This window comes from Sorex fumeus, unplaced genomic scaffold (genome assembly GCF_029834395.1).
Source record: "Sorex fumeus unplaced genomic scaffold, SorFum_2.1 ptg000034l, whole genome shotgun sequence".
Classification (NCBI taxonomy): domain Eukaryota; kingdom Metazoa; phylum Chordata; class Mammalia; order Eulipotyphla; family Soricidae; genus Sorex; species Sorex fumeus.
In genome coordinates, this window is record NW_026606091.1 from 44,356,100 (window position 1) to 44,377,216 (window position 21,117).

A 21,117-nucleotide genomic window follows, 5' to 3' on the forward strand; every position below is an offset into this window, starting at 1 on the left:
CAGGTCAGTGGTTGGAAGCTTGCCACAAGAGTGGGTGGGTGGGTGGGTGAAGGGGAACAGGTAAAGGGGTACACCTGATAACCTTTCATTATCTATATTGGAAACCTTAAGGCCCAAAAGGAATAAGGGGTTGGGTGGGGGGAGGGGGAGAGAGAGAGAGAGAGACAGAGACAGAGACAGAGAGACAGAGAGAGACAGACAGAGAGAGACAGAGACAGAGACAGAGAGAAGAAAAAGTACCTGACATAGTGGCAGGCGGTGGGATGGGACGGGGGCAGGGAGGGAAACAGGAACCAATGGTGGTGCGAAAAGTACACAGGTGAAGGACGGGTGTTGGAACATTATATGACTCAAATCTAATTATGAACGACTTTGTAAATGTGTATCTCGTGATTCAATTAAATAATAAATGGGGAAACAGATAAATACATAGATAAAATATCTGCCTTCAGGCCACCCCATGGAGGCTAGTTTTGCGGCTGTAAAATCTGCAAGCGTGCCCCTCATTGATAGTGAGGGGCAGTGCTTGGTAGGGCTGTTCACGACAAAGCCAAATGGGCCTAGGAGTCATTCTTCCCAACACGAGGAGTGGACCTGAACCTTAAATACAAAGAAATCGCAAATATCACATGCACCTTGAATGTCCTGAAGACTGCAGAGGGCAGACGTGACAGAAAGGATAGAGGACGTGCCAATGAAAACCGGAAGCGCAAGGTGACCACAGCGGAAAGAATGGATGAATTCTGGGATTATTGTAATCTAGTGCATATCCACTGTGTTCACTTAATTTCTAGCCATTGCATTTGTGGATTGCATTCTACTGGGTTTGAAATGGTTTTCCTTTTTCCAATATACACATAAAATGTAACCAGTTATCGGGGCTGGAAAGATAGTACAGTGGGTAAGATGGTTGCCTTGCCTGCAGTCAACCCGGGTTTATTCCTTGGACCCACATATAGAACTCTGAGCCCAGTCAAGAGCAATCCCTGAGCACTGTTGGCTGTGGCCCCCAAGCAAGCAAAAAAGTAACACCCTACCTAAAACGCTGCCCGGATTATTGAAAAACAATATATCCAAAGCCATTGGGTCTCCCAATCCTGCATCTTCTAGGAAAACAGAGGTAGCATTTAGATAGTAATTGGTTAGATGTTTGATTTTTCTTATTTGATCAACTGCTCCCTGGAGGAGGCAGCAACAGTCCTCTCGGCGTGGGAGATGGACAGACAGGTGGGGAGGCCAGGAAGAGAAGGGAAGTGGCAGCACATGAGGAGTAGGACACGTGCAGGGAGGCAGAGAGCGAGGGGGTTCCCACTCCTTGGTGATGGGTACCCGGTGCCTCGCAGGTGAGGAGGGGAGGGAGGCCCAGGTTTGCAGGAGAGCAAGACAAAAATGTGAGCTGAATAAAGCGGATGGCAGAGGAGGGACCACCAACAAGAGCGGAAGGAGGCACCTACCAGCGCCAGCATGTGTGTGTGTGTGGGAGGTGTAGGGGGACTCGGCAGCAGGCCTGGAACTGGCATCTGGGGACCAGCCAGGACTGGCCCCCACCCGAGTTCCCTGGGGAGAAACAGGCGGGGACAGGGCGGTTCTCTGGCAGAAAGAAGCTTTGGAATTGTTCGTGCACCAGATACAGGAAACAAATCCAGAAATGAACGCGCTTCTCCAAAGGAAAACAATGCTACGTTAAAAAAGAAAAAAGCCAAACTGCCTGTGAGCAGCAGAAGACTCATCACGTCAAACAGAAATGCAGCATGAAAAGACCGCACTTTGGGGGAGCTGTAGAGATGGGAGGGTGATGAAGCGCTTGCTGTGCATGAGGCCGACCCTGGTTCCATCCCCAGCATCACTGGAGCACCTCTAGGGCAAGGAGTGATCCCTGAGCACAGAGCTAGGAGTTGCCCCAGGAACCGCTAAGGTGTGGCTCAAATCTATTTCACCCCCCCATATACACGTTTCTAAATCCCAGATGTCCCCTCACCCAAACATTCCATCTGGTCCATGAGCCTTTCACAGTCCTTACCTCCTGGGGGAGTAGTGAGGTGTTTGCTGTGCCCTGAATGCTATGAGGGGATGCTGAGTCCCACGTGGCTTTCAAGCTCCTAGGCCTCCTGCTTTTCCTGCCCCCGTGCACTTAACACAGGGCCAGGCACAGAGCACATGCTCAGCTAACACGCTGAATAAATACCAACTGGAAAAAACTACAACTGCCTGGACGAGGTAGCTATGATTAGCTAAAATGAGAGCACAGATTTCACTCAGTAAATTCCAGGAACCCTGAAATCTAAGTGGCCAGAACAGGTGGGCTAAGGAATTCTCAGCATGTGCAAGATGAGAGCTCCTGAGAAGGGAATGTTCTACGTGACTCCGCATTTCCAGAACGCTTTCCACGGCGGCCCCTGGACACTCTTCACAGCGGCCCCTGGATACTCTCCACAGCAGTCCCTGTCCTGGGGCCATGGTCAAAGCTGGAGTATGGAGGGGCCAGCAGGAGAGCAGCTCGCCCAGCATGCAAAGTCTCTTCTGAGTAAGAATCCCCAAGAAAGTTTTCACCAGAACCCTTACACAAGGTCACTGGTGTACAGAAAGAAGAACAGTTTTTATGCTGTGGAGCCATTCTCCATGGGACATTCACCTCTGTCACTAGCGTCAAGAGCTCCGGAGGTTAACTCAAAGAGAAACTGTCCAAGAGGGCAGACAATGAAGAAATGTGGTTCTCGGAACGCTCAGCTGCTTCACGAGTGGATGCAAGGGTAGGAATGCTCTCCCTGGCTGCCCCCTGGGGTCCCCAGAAACCTTGATGGCCAGGAAGCACTTGCTAAATTTCCATGAAATCAATGCACAAATTCTGACAAGTTCTGTCTCTTTGACAGATGCCTGGTGCAATACCTAACATCTTCATGGATAAGAGGCAGCCCAAACCCCAAGTAAACATCTGTCTGATTTCCGGCATGTAAGAGATACTGCGTGCCTCTGAGGCAGCCCATATGGCAACACGGATGAAGCCGAGTGGGCATTACATTGTGGAAGCTGGGGCGCTGCTTAAACTATCCTTGATCAAGGAACTTACCTCAGCTCATCTAGCTGGTCCTTGGTCTGTCTGTTCAACCGTCAGTCCACGCAAGCATGCACACATCCATCCAGTTAGCCATCCTACCCATCCACCTGCCCATCATCCATTTACTTATCCGTCCATCCACCATCCATCCACCCCAGTAGTCACGATGGGCCAGGCTCTCTGCAGGAGTTTGGGAGACGAGATGAACAAGTTTCTATCCTTGCCTTCCAAGAGCTGTCGACTTTAAAAGACATAAAGTGAAAAGTAGCCCCCTACAGCATCAGGCTGCAATGCAGATGCTCGGTCTGTTTCACAGAGGTGGCCCTCCAGTGTGGATCTGAAATATGGACCTGACAGTTCAAACACAGGGTTGGCAGGAGGTGGGGGAGAGACGAAAGGGCACGCTAGGTAAAACTCAGCTAACGTCAAACACCAAAGCTGCAGCCTAGGTAGAGACCTGAAAGTGTGAAAAAGCATAGACAGGACCTTAAAGGTTGGAGGGAGCCCAGGGTGCCACCTTATTGGTGGCACCAATCCGCAAAGGGCGATGGGCACTTGGTGAGTGGTGACTAAGAGGGTGGAGAGTGGCTGGAAAAACTGGCTTCATCCGATTCAAAGGATAACAGGAAGGGTGGCCAGGAATAACTGGACATGGACATCACTTGTGCTGTTCCAGGAGCCGAAGGCTACGGGAGCTGAGATTTTTCTGCACCATCTGGACAACCAAACTGTCTATCAAAACAGGCCACAGTGCCGCAGGGAAGCTCTGGCGCTCGCTGGCTGAGCCGGTCGCCCAGGGAATTTCTGCACTGCCAACAAGGCTAGATAAAGGTGATTCCTGAGATCTCTCCCGATGTATGAAAGCTTGGTTATGTACCGTGGGGTTGAGCAGGGCCTCGCAAAGTGACACTCATGGGACTCAGGAACTCTCCTGGTGATATTTAACCAATTGGGCTGGGTGGTTCAATGCTCTGTCCCAGTGATACAGCCCTGCTGGGGACCACCAGGGCCACCCCAGTGGAACTTGGGGGCCACAGAAATACACCTTATGTAGCATTCAGGGGAGAGGAATACGTGAAGCTTGCTATTTCAATCACTTCAAAGTATAGAGTTCAATAGCACTGCATGCAATTCCCGTAAGATGCACAGATAATGCAAATAAAAAGATGTAGCAGCAGCCCTGAGACCTAGGCCCAAGGCCAGCTCCAAAAAATTCGAAGAGGCAGCACCCCTTATCTCACCACCCCCACTTTCTCATCTGGAGACCCATCACAATACAGCAACCAAGTTTTCCAAATATAACCCCGACAGGCTCAACTAAGATTGCCTCCCGCAGGCGTCTGCTCTGCAGAGCCCGTTCTGCTTTGGGGGAGCTTCTCCTCCTTTTATTTTCTGGGGTGGGGAGTGAGTTTTTGTTTTTGTTTTTGTTTCGCCACCTCAGGAGCGGGGAAAGGAACACAGAAAGGCTCTTGGAACCTTGGGAGTCGCACAAAGGGTTTGGCCTCCCGGGCATAAAGCAAACTGCCAGGGACTCACAACTATAATCATAAACTTTGCTGTACGGCTCTAAATATGGCACTGACAGTGCGCGTGACTCATCCCCGGAGAGAATGTTCGAGGCGCCCAGGCCCCGGCACTCAGGGCTGAGCCCAAGTCTACGCCTTCTATTGCTTCCTTTCTCTTTCTCCTTCTTTAAATGGGTACCGAAGATTACACTTAATTCTAAAAGAAGCCATGCTCGGCTGCTGTCTATGATCTTATTCATCTCATTTCTCTGACAGAATACCTCTTTTTTGCCTCTTAACACAAATCTGCTGTGTAAAACATGTCAAACATTTCTTAAACATTTTGCAAATATGCACTGAAATAACCACTATGGGAGGTGGTTTTTTTTTTTTCTTCCCTTTTCCCTTCTTCCCTCCAAAGTGCAGAACGACCTTCCTTTCTCGTCTCGGCACTGGTCAGCCCAGGGAAGCCAGGGACCACCGATGGGAGCAGGGGACTTCACACCAGCAGGAGGGGTTTCCCTCCAAGCACGGTCTGCCCCGCGGGCACAGCACACTGCTGCTAGCCGGACTTGGGAAATGGCAGTTGCGGGCTCACTTTGGCAGAGCTGGGCATTGGCCGGGAGGACGTGCCTTGGAATCATCAGTATTCGTTCCTTTGAACATTTATAGCTGCAAACCAGAGTGCCCCAGGATGATCCCTCTTCCAAGGTCTTGCAGAAGCGTTACGGAAAAAAAAAAATCCAACTCCCTGAGTAGAGGGAAGCTGGAACAGAAATGACTTAGCAAACACAGGGCTCTGCTGAAGGGAATTTTCAATTTTGTTTCCTGTGCCCGAGCTAGTGGGTGAGCAGTTCTGGCGCTGGTTGGTGCAGGCTGAGGTGAAAGCAGGTCACTGTAAGAAGGGCTGGTGTTTGACATGTCATGGGGCTTCTCAGGCGCCCCCCCCCCACCCCCGAACTTCCTTCTACAGAAGTGGCAGGTGCTGATGAAAGTGGATGATGTGCCCAGGCAGCCTTGAGGCCGCTGCAGGTAAAGACCTCGCTGACTGGCTTCTAGGTCCCCTCCATGCAGTGGAAAGCGTGTGTGGGTCTCAGGAATAAATGTGGCCCCTAAGCATCCATCCATCCCATCCATCCATCCATCCATCCATCCATCCATCCACCCGCCCCCAGGCCCACAGGGGAGTGCCTGAGCACAGGTGGTACATGCCACAGCTGGGATCCCAGACCTGCGCACTCGCTCACATTCCACTGGAAAAATGCCCTTTCAGGGTGCAGACACTGGAGCGAGCAGGGCCGGGGTGCTACCCCGCTTAGAACCAGCAATAAAGGCAGCGACTACCGCAGCGACTTCCTGTGCTGAAGGAAATGCCTGGTATCCCCGCTGTCTGACACAGTGGCCACTACACCCAAGTGCCTCTGGAGCACTTGAAATGAGGCTTGTGGGACTGTATACCCGGATTCGTATGGAGTTAATTAAAATCTGAACCAGTGGCTGGTGGCTACTGTCCTGCGCAGTGAGCACCCAGATCAGAGCCCCCGAAACTTATTCGGTTTATTGCCCCCTTTATGGAAAACAAACTCAGCATCTTCACCCCTGATCTACCTTCCTTAGCAAACAGAGAGCATCTGCCCGCTCCACCAACACCACTACCAAGTACACCCTAAGTCACTGCTATCTCTCCTCCTTTTCTTTTTTCCTTTTGGATCACACCCAGAGATGCACAGGGGTAACTCCTGGCTCTGCACTCAAGAATTACTCCTCCCGGTGCTCAGGGGACCATATGGGATGCCGGGAATCGAACCCAGGTCATCCACGTGCAAGGCAAATGCCCTCCCCGCTGTACTATCACTCCAGCCCCCACTACTGTCTCCTCTTTTTGGGAGTATGGGCACAATCGCCTACTTTCAGAAACACTGGTCTAGGTAAAGCACCATCTGGCACCACTGCAAACCCGACAGGGAAAGTCAACACTAAAGCATGTGACCGGGATAGCCCAGAGACCACAGTCAGGTCCTTCATTCTCCTTTCGCCAAAGTGATGGAGCCTCTGCACGCACACAGATGGGTCCGCAGCCTGCCCGCCTGCGGTCCTGCTTCCTCTTTCTAGGTTTGCAAAGCCCATGCCAAACAGAGGAATTCAGACTGTTCCGACCTCCGTGTGCGGGACTGCAGCTGGAGCCAGAGATCGTGAGCATTTCAACAAGACCATCATAAAGCTCAGGTCACACGGAAAGAGTAAGCAGAGGGATTATTTAATTGGAGGTGTTAAAGAGTCCAGACAAGTTAGACTCTGCGCTGCAGCCGCCCACAGGAAGTGGGAAGGGAGATTTGCAATTCACCTGTGCCTAGAACACAACTCAGCGAGCACAAGCCTCTTCACCACGAGGGCGAAGGCATTCAGATTAACTGATGTATCTTCCTGCTAATTCCTTTGCTATCATGGAATACCACATGGCGGTCATGTGGTCCTCTGTTTTGGGCAAAATGTGGGACTTACCCGAATTAGACACCCAATGATTAGGATTTCCTCATTTCTTTTTTATTCTTTTTAAATCATCTGCCCCGTTGTTTATTGCACGTATTTACAGCAGCTGAAATATGGAAGCAACTGAATTGCCTATTGATAGGTGACTGGATAAAGAATTTATGGTACAGTTTTAATAATGGCTACTGTTCAACTATAAAAATGTGACTGTTTACATTCAGAACAAAATGGAAAGTGGCTAAAGGTAATTATATAAAACAAAATATAAGGGGGAAAAGTATTGAATGATTTACTTATCTATGCATATATGAACTTAAAATAGATTAACAAGACAAAACGAAAAAAGACAAACTAGAAGCCACTGACAATAGAGCCCAGGTTATCTGAGAAAGGGGTGGTGGAAGAGAGATATAGGTAAGGGGATATAAGAGAACAACATGAACAATATTTTTACAAATTCTATGGGCTGGAGCGATAGCACAGCGGTAGGGCGTTTGCCTTGCATGCGGCCGACACGGCCGACTCGAGTTTGATTCCTCTGACCCTCTCGGAGAGCCCGGTAAGCTACCTGTGACATATTCGATATGTCAAACACAGTAACAAGTCTCACAGTGTTACTGGGCCCGCTCAAGCAAATCGAAGAACAACGGGAGGATAGTGACAGTGACTGTCTCTATATAATTCTTAAGAAGAACTGCTTCATGTAAACACATGAATTAGAGACTATTTCTTGTTTTTGTTGTAATAGTCAGGGTGAGATGATTATAATAGTGTTAGTGTTTATGGTTTTGGTGTACAAAATTATTCCACCTCCACCATCACCCAAGCACCCAAGACCCTTCATCCTTGTCCTTCTATCACTTTCAGGCCTCTTCTTCCTCTCCCTGTCACCCATTGCTTGGTCGAGACTTATTTTTTTCCTCTTTTTTTTGCATGGATTTTCTCATTTCTTTAGGGACAGTTAGTATCAATTCGATGCCTTAGTAATACAGTTGCTCTGTTGCCATCATGCTTTGCTTTAACATGTTCTTTTTATGGATTTTTAACCTGATTCATCTATTTCTAGATTTGGTTTCACTATTTTGAAGCTCATCCTAGTTGCTATATGATGTTCCCAAATAGCTATGACTCAAACATTCTCCAATTTAAAAAAACAAAATTGGTTTGAGATCATTTACCCTAAAATATGATGGAACTACTACTTTATTAAAGAGACAAAAATAAGACCCATTAATAAGACAAGGAAAGAAAAGCAGGGATTGGATCAGAAATCCGGGGAAAAGGAACTTAATGCAATTAAGCATCATATGTAGGTCTGAGCTTCCTGGTAATCAAATCAAAAAGGGTAACAGTGAAGCAGATACACCTTATGAAATAATAAGAGAACATAACCCAGCATTTCAGATGAGACCTTCCCCCCTCCCCTGCCCCCCCACTGGCCTTGTGACACGAAGGGAGCTAGTCGCATTGAAAGAAGGCAGGCAGGCACCCGAGACAGATTCTGACAATTAACACATCTCTTTCAGGAACCCAAAGCCACTTCAATTCACAGCCTGGACGAGACACCCTTCAAGAGCAGATCTAAGCCTGGAGAATAAGCAGAAGCTCTGGGCACAGGTTGTCTTCCTTGAGGGGAAAGAGGGGGAGCCTGAGCTGTTCTCTCCCCAGCAGAGAGCCGGCTGTCCACTCCAGCCCTGACCAACTACCCCACCACCATGGAGCAAATTTCCCCTCCCACCACCCCCCCCCCCCATCCCAGCCCATTGGGCAGCTCCAAAGAAATCAGCAAACATCTTACTCTCGGTGTGGGCTTCGGGTCTGGGAGACGTCAGAGTCGCTGTCCTTGGGGGACAGAGAGCTCTTGTATGTGTAAAACACATCTTCTGTTTCAGTGATATAAGTCATTTCGCTGGCAAGGTTGTCGGCAGAGGAGTGCCGGGGCTTTCGGATCTCGTGCCGGAGCCTTGGACTGCGCCTGGAGAAAGGTTCAGAGGAAGGAACTGAAAGCAAATTCCCCTGAAAAATGTCACGGGCTGGAGAAATGATCTTCCTGGAACCGAACCATTTTACTTGTCTCTTATTTATAAATAAATGCTAAGTCCAGTCCTAGTGGAGACAACACTTGCATGCATTCTGAAGTCAAATGATACCAATAAATATGCAGAATCTAAAAACATCATTTCCATGGATCTTTCTCTAGCGCTATATCCCTGGGTCTCTTGAGTAATTGTCCAATTCAGTCGGTCAGCAAAAATTTAAGTCTTAAAGGCAGCTTGGGTGTCCTAATTCAATCACTACCTAGCTCTCCGCCCCTGCCACTCCATTTCAAACTCCCACTATGTCAAATTCATGTGCTCTCTGTTCAGTACATGGTCACAGCTGGTGTTACTGCACCATATTCAACCTGCTATGAAATATTAGCTGCTGGATGAATTTAAGGTTTTGAATGAAAACCAGCAATGCGTTTTAATAGCTCGTGTAAGTCTGTGTCAAATTTCTGTTTTATATTGTTCAATAAATTCTAAAGACAGTTAAAAAAATGTCACAGGCTCTCAGGAACCTAACTGCATCCTGCCTGACCTTTCGAAGGATGCCCTGGCTGGGGGCCGCTGGTGAGGCCGAGCTGGTTCACCGCCCCCCGCCTCCCCCACCCAGAGACCCAGAAATCACTTGGGATCATAGCAATTCCCCACCCCCGCAGCTTCAACTCCACAACGAGGTGGCCGAGATGGATTTATACCCTTTGGGAAGGCGAAGGGTGCTGATTTCTAAGAGTCATTCTTCCAGGAGCCTGTGAGCTCTCAAGACATAAACAGGCCATAGTGACAACAGATTTGCTTTTCTTTCCTGATTAGTCCGAATGGTAATAAACACCCGGTTTCAAAGCCATCCTGATTATGGATGTACTTATTTTCCCCTGATGAGTCCTGACTGGTATAAATACACGGTTTCGAGTCCAAGATGTATCTCGTGGCCATATTCAACCCAATTTCACTGCGTGGCTTCTCTGTAAATCGGCACTTGCTCCGAGAAGCAAGGCTTGCCTTTCCAGAGTACAGACCTGAAGAGGCCTGAGCTGGCCAGGAGCACGGCCCTGCTGCTCCCCTGGCGGCAGCTGGGTGACCCAGGGCAGGGCACAGCCCTTCTCCAGTCTCAACTGTGTCTTCTTGCTCCTGAGAAATGACTCAGATGAGGCAATGTCTCAGGGGGCCCTGGTGAGGGACTCCAGGCCCCGAGCTCTGGTCCCCTGGCCCCCGCTCTTCCATCATCCCTTCCTCTGGGAGACAGGTCCTCCTTGAGACAGACCATGCCCATACTCTTCACAGCACCCGCCCCCGGGTAATCAATACCACAATGTCCACAGTAGCATCAGAGAGGCTCGTGACTCCTCAGGAGGGCACCTATAAATAACAGGCAGAGTTGTGGGGCATGGGGCGGGGGGGAGGAGGGGTGGCTCTGAACCCACAGTTCTGGATCCTGTCCTGGGTTTTGGCACGGCTGCCCAGGAGACTTTCAGACAAATTAAGATGCTGCTTTACAGTGCAAATTTACCACTGCGGGATAAGGTGCCCACGTTGGGTACCAAAGTACTTCCCCGACTTCCATCATCACCCCCTTCCCAGAGCATGTGCCCCCAGAGGCGGACCCCACACAGCCACTGCTTGTTTCAGTACTTTTTAACTTGTATACATCACTGTCACTGTCCTCCCATTGTTCATCGATTTGCTCGAGCGGGCCCAGTAACAACGTGAGACTTGTTGTTGCTGTGTTTGGCATATCGAATATGCCACGGGTAGCTTGCCAGGCTTTGCCGTGTGGGCGAGGAGATACTCTCGGTAGCTTGCCGGGCTCTCTGAGAGGGGCGGAGGAATCGAACTCAGGTTGTCCGGGTTAGCCACGTGCAAGGCAAACACCCTACCCACTGTGCTATCTATGTGTATATATGTACAATATATCCATGTTACATGTATATATATGTACTATATATATATATATATAGTATTTTGGGTGGCCTATATATATATAGTATTTTGGCCGCGTGACATCTTATCAGGACATCTTTTATGACATCTTATTATCTCATTTCTACTTTGGACAAACTTGCAGGCTATCAAATGTAGCCTGCCCACAGGGCAGAGTCTGGCAAACTCCCCATGGCGTACCAAATATGCCAAATACCAGTAACAATGATGGGTCTCATTCTCCTAAAGAGCCTTGAATATAATCTCAGGGCAAGGATGAAGGAGACGTTACTGGGGTCTGCTCGAGGCAATCGACGAATTTTGGGTGGCATACCTGGTGACTGTGGAGGACCATACGTGGTGCCATACGAGGGATGGAACTGGGGTGGGTTGCCTGCAAGACAAGTGTCTTCCCTCCCGTACTACGTCTTTTTGGGGGGTTTGCGCTTTGACTTTAAAGTCACGCCCAGCAGTGCTCAGGGCTCGCTCCTGGTTCTGCATGCAACAGATCACTCCCGGCAGGCTTCAGGGGAGCACATGTGGTGCCAGGGATAAAACCTGACTCGCCCTCATGTAAGGCAAGAACCTTACCCATGTATTTTCTCTCTGGCCCCTGTACACCCTCTCCTCCCCTCCCCTTCCTCCCTCCCTTCCTCCCTCCTTCCCTCCCTCTCCACCTGATGGTGTTCAGGGCTTAAGACTCTGTGCTCAGGGAATCCCTCCTGTAGTGCCAGAGACTAAACCTCGCTGGGCCACATGCAAGGCAAGCACCCTGCCCTCTGCAGTTTCACTCCAGCCCTTTGCACCATCAGTTTTTAGAGTGGCCTTGGCTAGTCGTTCTCCTGCAGGGAATTTCCATGTCTACCGACTCCCGGGTGAGGCACAGACAGTCAGCTTTTTCCAGCAGGGGCCTGGGGATGAGGTTTCCTGCTTCTTTCCCCTCCTGCTGATGGACAGTAGCTGCTTTGCATTTACAAGAAGAAGCCCATGTCTTTGGGGGAACACTGTAATAAAATAGTAATTCCATCTCTTTTTTAATAGTCTGTAAAGCACTTGCACGGTTTATTGCCTCTGTGGTGACTTTTACGACCCTTAACAGAGGAGATTGAGACCTGAGGGAAGGGAATCGTTAATGAACAGAAGGGTCAAAATCGGAGTCCAGGCTTTCAGCTATGAACCCCGTGCCCTTGTCACTCTGCCAAAGAGCCGTCTCCCTCCCTGAAAGGAGAGTCAATCTATCATCTTGAAGTTGGCAGCGAAGGCTACTTCCCTGTGTGCACTGGCCACTATTACCGAGTCACATTTCCTCACATGGGTCATATCACCACCTGTTTCAGGTTTTCCCCAAGCTCATTTTGTCTGATATTAATGGGAAACATGAGATTAAATAGAGTCAAACACGCTTCTTTTTTAATTTGGGGGGTGGTCCACACCCAATGGTGCTCAGGGATCACTCCCGCCTGTTGGTGCTCAGGGGTGCTGAGGACTCAAGCCGGGTTGGCTGCCAGCCAAAGTAAGCATCTTAACCTCTGTACTGTATCTCAGGCCCACAGAACATGCTTCTTCATCAAAGGAATTTTGGAAGTATTCGTATCCCACTGGGCACTTAAATTCCAAGCAGGTCCCTACAATAGGATGCAGCTCCCAATTTTATTTAGAGCAAATAACTTCTTTATAAAGCTTACCACACACCATGAAAAACAGTGACCTAGGGGTCAGAGCTCTAGTACAGAGGGTAAGGTGTTTGCCTTGAAAGCAGCTGACCCGGGTTCAATCCCTGGCGTCTCATATGGCCCCCCTGAGGACCACCAGGGGTCCACTTCTGAGTGCAGAGCCAGGAGTAAACCCTGAGCATCGCCAGATGTGACCCAAAAAGAAAAATCAAAAACAAACAAACAAACAAAAAACCCTTAAAACAGCTACCTAGATTCATGTCTTTCATGAAAATGGGTTCTCCAATAGGCTCACTTGCAAGAGCGATATATATAAATATCAAAGCTGGTGATAGGCCATCTATATTTAGAAACTGATTGAGTTTCTTTATTTCTTTTTCTTTTTTTCTTTTTGGGTCACACCAGCGATGCTCAGGGGTTATTCCTGGCCCTGTATGCAAAAATTACTCCTGCCAGTGCTTGGGGAACCATATGGGATGCTGGGGTTTGAACCCGGGTCAGCCGCGTGCAAGGCAAACGCCCTACCCGTTGTCCTATCCCTCCAGCCCCATGGGTTTCTTTACTTTTAAAGAAGAGATAATGTTTACTGATAGATTGGCAGGGACGGCAAGAGGCAACATACCAGTTGGGAGTAATAGGAGGAGAGCGAGAGGGCAGACTCTTGGTTTCTAGCTGCTCCACAGATAAAGATCTCCGCATGGCTGGGTTCCACACCATTCCTCCAATCACCTTTTTGCAATACTGGTTATTTACAGACCTGAAAAACCAGATGCAAGTTCAGTTTCTGCACTGACACACGGGTGAAAGACATGACAGGATCTGCGAACTGTCCCCACAAGCTCCCTCCCTGAGGGGCACAGACTGACTTTTTTTTTCAGTGGCACCTGCCAGGGTCATGAGGAGGAGAGAGACTGGTCACACACAAGTGCTACCTATGGACTGGGCTTCTTCAAATATTATGTCTTCTGGTAAAAATACCGCAGGGCAACAAAGCGGCTTCCTGGATAGAGTCAAACCTGACCAGATGAAAAGGCGTTCCAGGATCACACAACAAGACAGCTCAAGTCAATTCAAGGAATTCTTGCCTTATTCTCACTGGCCTGAGTACAAGTCTGAACTGCCCGTCCAGGTTCGTGACAACCCCCCCCACTGGCAGGAGCTGCCACTATAAACCACTTAGCGAGGACCCATGGAGACCCCGCATTTCATGAAGGAACAGATGTGAGCACTGGGCCTTGTTCTTCAAATGTGCCTCCATCTCAAAGGCTCTTTTCTCCCTCACACCCCCTTCCCCCTGCCAGGCCCGGCTCCCCGCCCTTGATTAATCACCGGCATTTCTTACAGCAGACCTTGGTAGGTAAAGAAGCAGGTCTGGGACACACGCATGGTCCTATTACAGCGAAGGTCTAGCCTGCCCTGATTATTACAAAATCAGAACAATGAGAAGATTCGCAGTGGAAGGTTATTCTTGAATTCTGTTTCCTCTACCCAAAGAACTGAAATGCTGGCTGCCTAGATCCCTTGGAGAATGGAGTCTGGAGCTATCTCCCATCGGGGATCACCCTTTCAGAAGTCCTGACATGTCTAAACGTTGAAGTATGGTTTTGTGTCTTATTAAAATAGTCCATACATTTCCTTGCAGCCTCAAACCAACAAACGAATCAAAGCAAAGTTCAACAGCAACAACAAACCCAGAGAACAGACGCTAATACCACCCTCCCACAAGAGTAGAGAAGTGGACTATTTTTTCAGTCAGACATGCTGCTGTCACTGATCAAAAACGCCGAACGCAGGATCACCTGCTCGCTGCCTCAGACACCCAAGGCCTCCTGAGAGCACAGCCTCAGAAGCGGGGCAGCAAGCTGGATGATTCAAAGGCTTAATGGAGCATTTCCCCAAAGTATGTGTCACAGGCTATAAATAGGAAGTCCTGGGAGGGAAGGAGGAGGAGAAATTCGATTGTCCCATAAGCTTGGAAAATACCCAGGCAAGTTTTCTTTTTGGCGGACTTAAATTCAATGGATCCAAGGTAGACGTAGCTCTAGAGGTCGGGAAAATCACAAAGCAACGCTATGCCTCAGTTTCCTCATCTATAAAATGGAGTTAATAAGGGCTGAGATTTGCAGTTTGCTGGAGCGAGTATTGGTAGCATAGGACTGCAGATCTCTGACCCCTCCCCCCATACCCAAATATCCCAAGTGGCCCCCAGGGCTACCATAAAGGCAGCTGCCAATCCCTGCCTGCATGGATGGAGCCAGCTTGTGACTGTTCTTCAGTCTCTGGGTAAGAAACCTCCCCACCCCCCAGCCGACAGCCCACCTGAACAGGCCCTGCACACACGCACACACACACACACACACACACACACACACACACACACACACACACACAGAGGATGAGGGGTCTAGGCGAGTGATGCTGCTCATTACCCACCAGACCCCAGACATGTGAGCGAGGTCATGTTGGCCCCTCAGCCCAGTTCAGCGTGCCACTGACCCTCGCTGAAACCCCGGTCTCTACTTCCGCCCAACGGCAGAAGGATCGTCTGACCAAACCCTTCCCAGATTCCTGCATCAGAGTGGTTGTAGTCAATTTACTCAGCCATAATGGAGCTGGGGTGCTGCCCTCCCCCCCTCACTCCCCCACCCCCACTTCGGGCTGCGCTTCCCAGGTGAAGAAGCGAAAGCTCAAGGATGCACGTAGGATGTGAACCCAGGCTGCCCGGCAACAGAGCCCACCCTTTTGTCTGTGTGTGAACTGGGTGTGTGAAAATGTGTGTGCTGGGGATGGAACCGGGGAGTTATACACCATGACAAGCATGTATATATGTGTGTGTGTGTGCATGTGTGTGCACGCACACACATACACACACACGCATCTATGTGGGAGATGGATCCCAGGCCTGTGACAATCCCAGCACCTGAAGATCACGTGCTTGCTTGCTTACTCATTTGGCCACCTCTCAGCCAGCCCAGGGGACTAGGCCCAAGAGAAGTAAATACATTCCAGTAAGCTTGTTCCGACTTGGTTAGGCCTCGAGTATTAAATGTCTACAAATAATAAACTGCACGAACAAAGTACAAAACCTGTAAATACATTTGCTCTTGGGTCCTCAGACCTGAGAGGATAGTCCCATAAATACTATTACTGATGCTAATAGAAATCTGCTAATTTTGTTGTGTTTTGTTGGGGGGGTGGGCACACCTGGCAGTGCTCAGGGCTTACTTCTGATCTGAGCTCAGGGATCACTTGTGACACGCTCGGGGGTACCCTATGAGTTGCCGGGGACTACACCTGGGTTTACTGCGTGCAGGGCAAATGCCTTACCTGCTATATGATTGCTCCGGCCCACAACATGCTACCTCATTCAAACTAACATCAGTTCCACCTATCAAACGATGGCACAGCAAGGAGCCATCTCAATGACAATCGCACAAAAACAGTGGGTTTTGGTTCAGTTCGGTTTGGTTTTCAGTGCCAAGGACTGAGCCCAGGTCCTCACACAAGCAAGGGAAGTGCTCTACCACTGAGCCATACCCTCAGCCCCAAAACAATTTTTCAGAGTAATAAACACTGATCTGGAAATGCTAAGAATGAGTTGATAATTTTAGCTACACCTCATACTTAAAAGGTGGTCTTAGAACCAACAAATACACAAAAATACAAACTGCATGGCTTATTCGGGGGATGAGATGCTATCTAAGTTGAAAGCAACTTGTAGATTAATTTCTTCTGTTTCACCAAATATTTTGAGTATCATTGCTGTGGATCAAAGTATCCATTGTAAGGAAGGTTGAAAGAATTAAATGGAGTTAAGCGTGTGTAAGAACACAATACACGAACAACAATGATCAGCTAAGATGTGCAGTTGTAGTAGTATTTCATGACTATTCTTTGTAGCAGGGCCCAAAGTCACTGGACTCTAGAATCACAATTTCTATTCACGCGTTATTCAGGACCATCTTGGGGAAATCACCGTTGAGAGGATGGGGGTTTGTCTCGGTGATAACAGGCCCTGGAAGCTCCTATGTCAGTCCGCTCCAGAAGCCCCGGGTCACTGCCATGGTCATCCCTCCTAGGGCACAGTGTGGGAGCACCTACAGTGCTAGCTGCTCAGAGCCCTGAGGTCTGCTCATCGAGGAGGCAGAAGGAACAGCAGGAATCAGAGGCTCTCTTCTGGGGTGCGTGTGTACGGGGGGCGGGGGAAATGGGGGATGAACAACAGGCTGCCCACAGAGGGACCTTCTGCCATGGTTCTAAGACCCACCTGTCACGCCGGCTCCAACACGTCTACATCTCAGAGTGGCGTGGACACGGGATGAGATATACTCACTTTTTGGGGTTCCTGGAGCCCAGAGTCCAGTACTGAGACAGAACATTCTTTTCCTGAGGTAGAAGCTTCTTGGCCTGAAAGAACGTGTGGTGCTCCACACAGGATTTCCACAGGTTTTTGCAAGACCGGTAGTTTAGCATGTTGAAGGCCACGATATGGTCCCTGGATTCAGTCTGGGGGAGGAAATGAGAGAGTCACCCTGCACCGACAGAGGCCAGTGGAGTCACACAGGCATACTCAGTACACTCGGTGGGGCTGACATCAGGGAAGATGCAACAGCACACAAAGTGCCGCCTTCAGAAGTTCTACTGGTGGGCCAGAGTGATAGTACAGCAGGTAGGCAATCGCCTGGAATGTGGCTGACTTGGGTTCAATCCCCGGAATCCCATATCGTCTCCCAAACACTACCAGGAGTGATTCCTGAGCACAGAGCCAGAGCATCACGGGCTGTGACCCCAAACAAAACAAACCAAAAAAAGCTTTATTGGTGGGGCGGGAGAGATAGTATGGGGCGAAGGCTCTTGCTTCGTATGTGACCTTGGCACATGTGGCCAATAGAGCACTGCAGGAGTGATTTGTCAGCACAGAGCTAGAAGTGGCGTCTGTGCACTGCTGAGTGGGACCCGGAGGCAAACATAAAAACAAAAATCCTAAGGCCACAAGTCAGTCAAACAGTCACACTGCAAGGCAAGATCCCCCCGCCCCCCCCCCGGTTTTGGGTCACACATGGTGGTGTTACTCCTGGCTAAGTGCTTGGGGTGACCCCAGCAAACCACTGGGTGCTTTGGATGCATGAAAAGTCCATTCCAGGCCTAGTGGCAGGGTCCCAGCCCCAGGGAGGACTTGTTAATTAATAAGGTAAAGGTAAGGTAAAGGCCCTCCCGTTGATCGTCGATTTGCTCGAGCGGGCCCAGTAACGTCTCCATTGGAGACTTTGTTGTTACTGTGTTTGGCATATCGAATACTCTCGGTAGCTTGCCGGGCTCTCCGAGAGGGGCGGAGGAATCGAACTCGGGTTGGCCATGTTGGCCACTTGTAAGGCGAACGCCCTACCCGCTGTGCTAATACCTAAAGATAATTAATAACTAAAGATGATCACAGGGATGGAGAGAGAGCTCGTAAGGCTGTGCACACACTTTGTATGCCAGAAGCCTGGGCCAAACCCCACACTGCATGATTCCTGGCTCCCCCCAACCTCAGCTCCCCCCAAAATTACCAGATTTTTTTTTTGGCTTTTCGGGTCACACCCGGCAATGCACAGGAGTTGCTCATGGTTCACGTACTCAGGTATTACTCCTGGCAGTGCTCGGGGGACCATATGGGATGCTGGGAATCGAACCTGGGTCAGCTGGTGCAAGGCGAACGCCCTACCTGCTGTGCTATCGCTCCAGCCCCCAGAATCTATTTTTGATCATCTTCTATGGTCCTTTTGTAAACTTTCATTTCCAATCTGCTTGCGTTTCTAGGTTGGATATATTTGGAGCGGCTGGAGAAGGGCAGTTCACTGATATATTCCTTTGAAAATTTGGCCCACAGGGAACCTCTCTCACCCAAAGTGAAATCATCTCTCATCTATCAAATAAAAGAAATTCTACAGCCCTTTGGGTTGCTCTGGGAGCGTTCCACAAAATACAGATGAATTCAGAGTTCATCTATAATAATCATTTCTATGATTTCCTTCACCGGCACCTGACTCGGGCTTCAGCTCTGCGTGAAGGTCAGATCACCATCTCCCGTGGCTCTCTGCTTGGCCCCCCTCCCCTCTGCATGGGCAGGCGCCGCTGGAGGCAGGCATGGGGTCGGAGAGGGTCTCAGGGGATCGAGACTCTGATCCCTGTGTGTACTGAGCTCTCGAGTTCTCACTTCTAAGGTTTTGTGGCGATGTGGATCTCTCCTAAATACAGATCATCTTTGAAAGATACGGGAAATGGGCACGGGGAAATAAGGGGGGGTAGGGGGGTAGGAGGCTGCCAGTCCAGGCAATGTGGGGTCACAGACCGAGCAGGCATCTCGGTTTCATCATGAGACGTTCCAATTGTCAAAGAAGTTCACCCTTCTCATTGTGGGGTCTCACTCTCTACTCCTGAGTCAGGAGTAGCACCACCATGTGTGGTCCAAAACCTAGGGGTGGGGGTGGGGAAATCTTGCCTTGCAGTATGACTGTTCTACAGATTTATGGCCTTAGGCTTTTAGTTTTTATGTTTGCCTCTGGGTCCATCTCACTCTCTCTTTAGAAAACCGTGGGCTCCTCTCAGGACAACACACACACACACACACGCACACGCACACACACACACACATGGCCCTCACATGTGTCACCCCGTGGCGGGCTCCGCCGCTGGGTGCTTGGCTCAGTGGTTTCGTTTCAGTCTCAAGGTTCCCTGAGAAGGGACCATTACTGCTGCACTTATGCAAACAAGGTAACTTGGAATCGGCACGTTCAAGTAACCTGCCAGGCTGGAAAGTCGAAGCGAACCGGAGCCCTTTTTGTCTCTGACTCCCTGTCTTCTCCAAGCAGCCAGGCAGGGGAAGCTCCAGAGACAAGAGCCAACCCCTCCGGCTCCTGCCCACCGTCCATCCGCCCGGCTCTGGATTGCTTCTTGCACCTGCAGCAACTCGCCATTGCCCGCCCAAGAACTCAAAGCCACAGGCACCCCGAAAGAACGCGCGGAGCACCCGGAGTTCAAACTCACCTGCTTCTGTCGCTGGTGGATGAAGAATTTTTTCCTTTTGAAAGAGATTTTTAGAATGTTCACCCTGCAAAAAGGGAGGAGAAAAAAAGGCATATGATGAGGGAAGGGGTGGGGGGGTCTCACCAGGGGTCCTCTACTCCATGACCATCCCAGCCAGGGGTCTCGGCTTTCTAGACTTTACTTCCACGGAGAACTGAGGGCGGCTCCATCGTCTCAGCCGGACACCAAGTAGTTGGCTGAAGCAGAGGCTCACAGCAGAGCTGCCGGACTGTGATGCGGCTTTTAAGTAACAAGAACCATGGGCAGTGTGCTCCCTTTGCCGTCAGCTGCTTTTGTGACACGGCAGCTCTCTGGGGGCTGGTGTGTACCAGGGAAGGCAGGTGAGGGCAGTGTGGAGCAGCCAAACAGGATGGAGAGCACAGCCAGACCAGAAGCTGTGCCCCAGTGCCCGGCAAAGACCTTCCCTACCATTTGCAGGATAATAGAATAACAGCCATCACTGATGGGACACGCCAGGTCTCCCCCTGAAAGCTCTCCACAGGTCCCGAGAGCTAAGCCTGTCATCAGTTCTGAAAAGTAGCGACCATAGCGGATCTTTGGAAGAGGAAATGGAGGCCCAGAGACAGCACTCAACAGCTCCAGGTTACGGGGCCCGAGAAGAGAGGCCAGCGAGTAAGGCGCTGATCTTGCACGTGGCTGACCCAGGTTCGATCCCCGGCATCCACCTGCCCGAAGTGATCCCTGAGAGCAGAGGCAGGAGGAAGCCTGAAGCGCTGCCGAATGAGACCCCCCCAAACAAAATAAACAATGAGCTCAACTAGAAAACAGGGTTTATTTCCCCCTCAGTTTAAGGGTTCTGTTAAGAGGAATTCTAAAGTTTTACCTCAGCTCAATAAGAACTGAGCTGTGACCAGGTAAAAGTGTGTGCCCTGGACTCACTCAGCGGTGGGGAACAGTTTTTGATATTTGTTAGACTATCTTCTGATCCAATAGAGACTTTCAAATGTGTTGTTCTATGTATTTATTTGAGGAATATATGAAATACTAAAAGTCAAATATCTTTTGAATTATTCTGAGCTCTGAATAATAACTTTATGATAAAATATATTCAATAAGATTCCAGTAAACCTTAAAGAAAAAAGAATGAGCTCAAGATTATTCAACTAGAAGTGTCCAGAGCCACTTGTACTCATTTTGGGGAGGGGGGGAAGGAAAGGGCCACACCCAGCTATACTCAGGGGCTGCTTCTAGCTGGATGCTCCAGGGTCATTCCTGGTTTGGTGCTCAGGGCACCAGGAGGCCGTGTGGGGGATCGAACTCAGACACTCCAGCCCTGTGAACTATCTTCTTAACTCCTGGGATTAGCTTGTCAAGCCTCCACTAAAATCCTAGCAGTGGGGAGAGCA

At 49.7% G+C, this 21,117-nt stretch overlaps 1 protein-coding gene and 1 non-coding gene across 2 annotated transcripts in view; both read right to left on the bottom strand.

The window, feature by feature from the left end:
• PTPN3 (protein tyrosine phosphatase non-receptor type 3) overlaps window positions 1–21,117 on the bottom strand; it is an 86,858-nt gene that overhangs the window by 34,337 nt on the left and 31,404 nt on the right. Inside the window, exons 10-13 of the mRNA XM_056117018.1 lie at window positions 19,712–19,775; window positions 17,019–17,191; window positions 13,308–13,442; window positions 8,849–9,025 (exon numbers count right to left, since the gene is read on the bottom strand). Of these exons, the coding sequence (XP_055972993.1) occupies window positions 8,849–9,025; window positions 13,308–13,442; window positions 17,019–17,191; window positions 19,712–19,775 (549 nt within the window). The remainder of the gene's footprint in view (window positions 1–8,848; window positions 9,026–13,307; window positions 13,443–17,018; window positions 17,192–19,711; window positions 19,776–21,117) is intronic.
• LOC130026716 (small nucleolar RNA SNORA72) lies at window positions 14,006–14,140 on the bottom strand. The gene has a single exon (XR_008792912.1). It is a non-coding gene; the product is annotated as a small nucleolar RNA SNORA72 (small nucleolar RNA).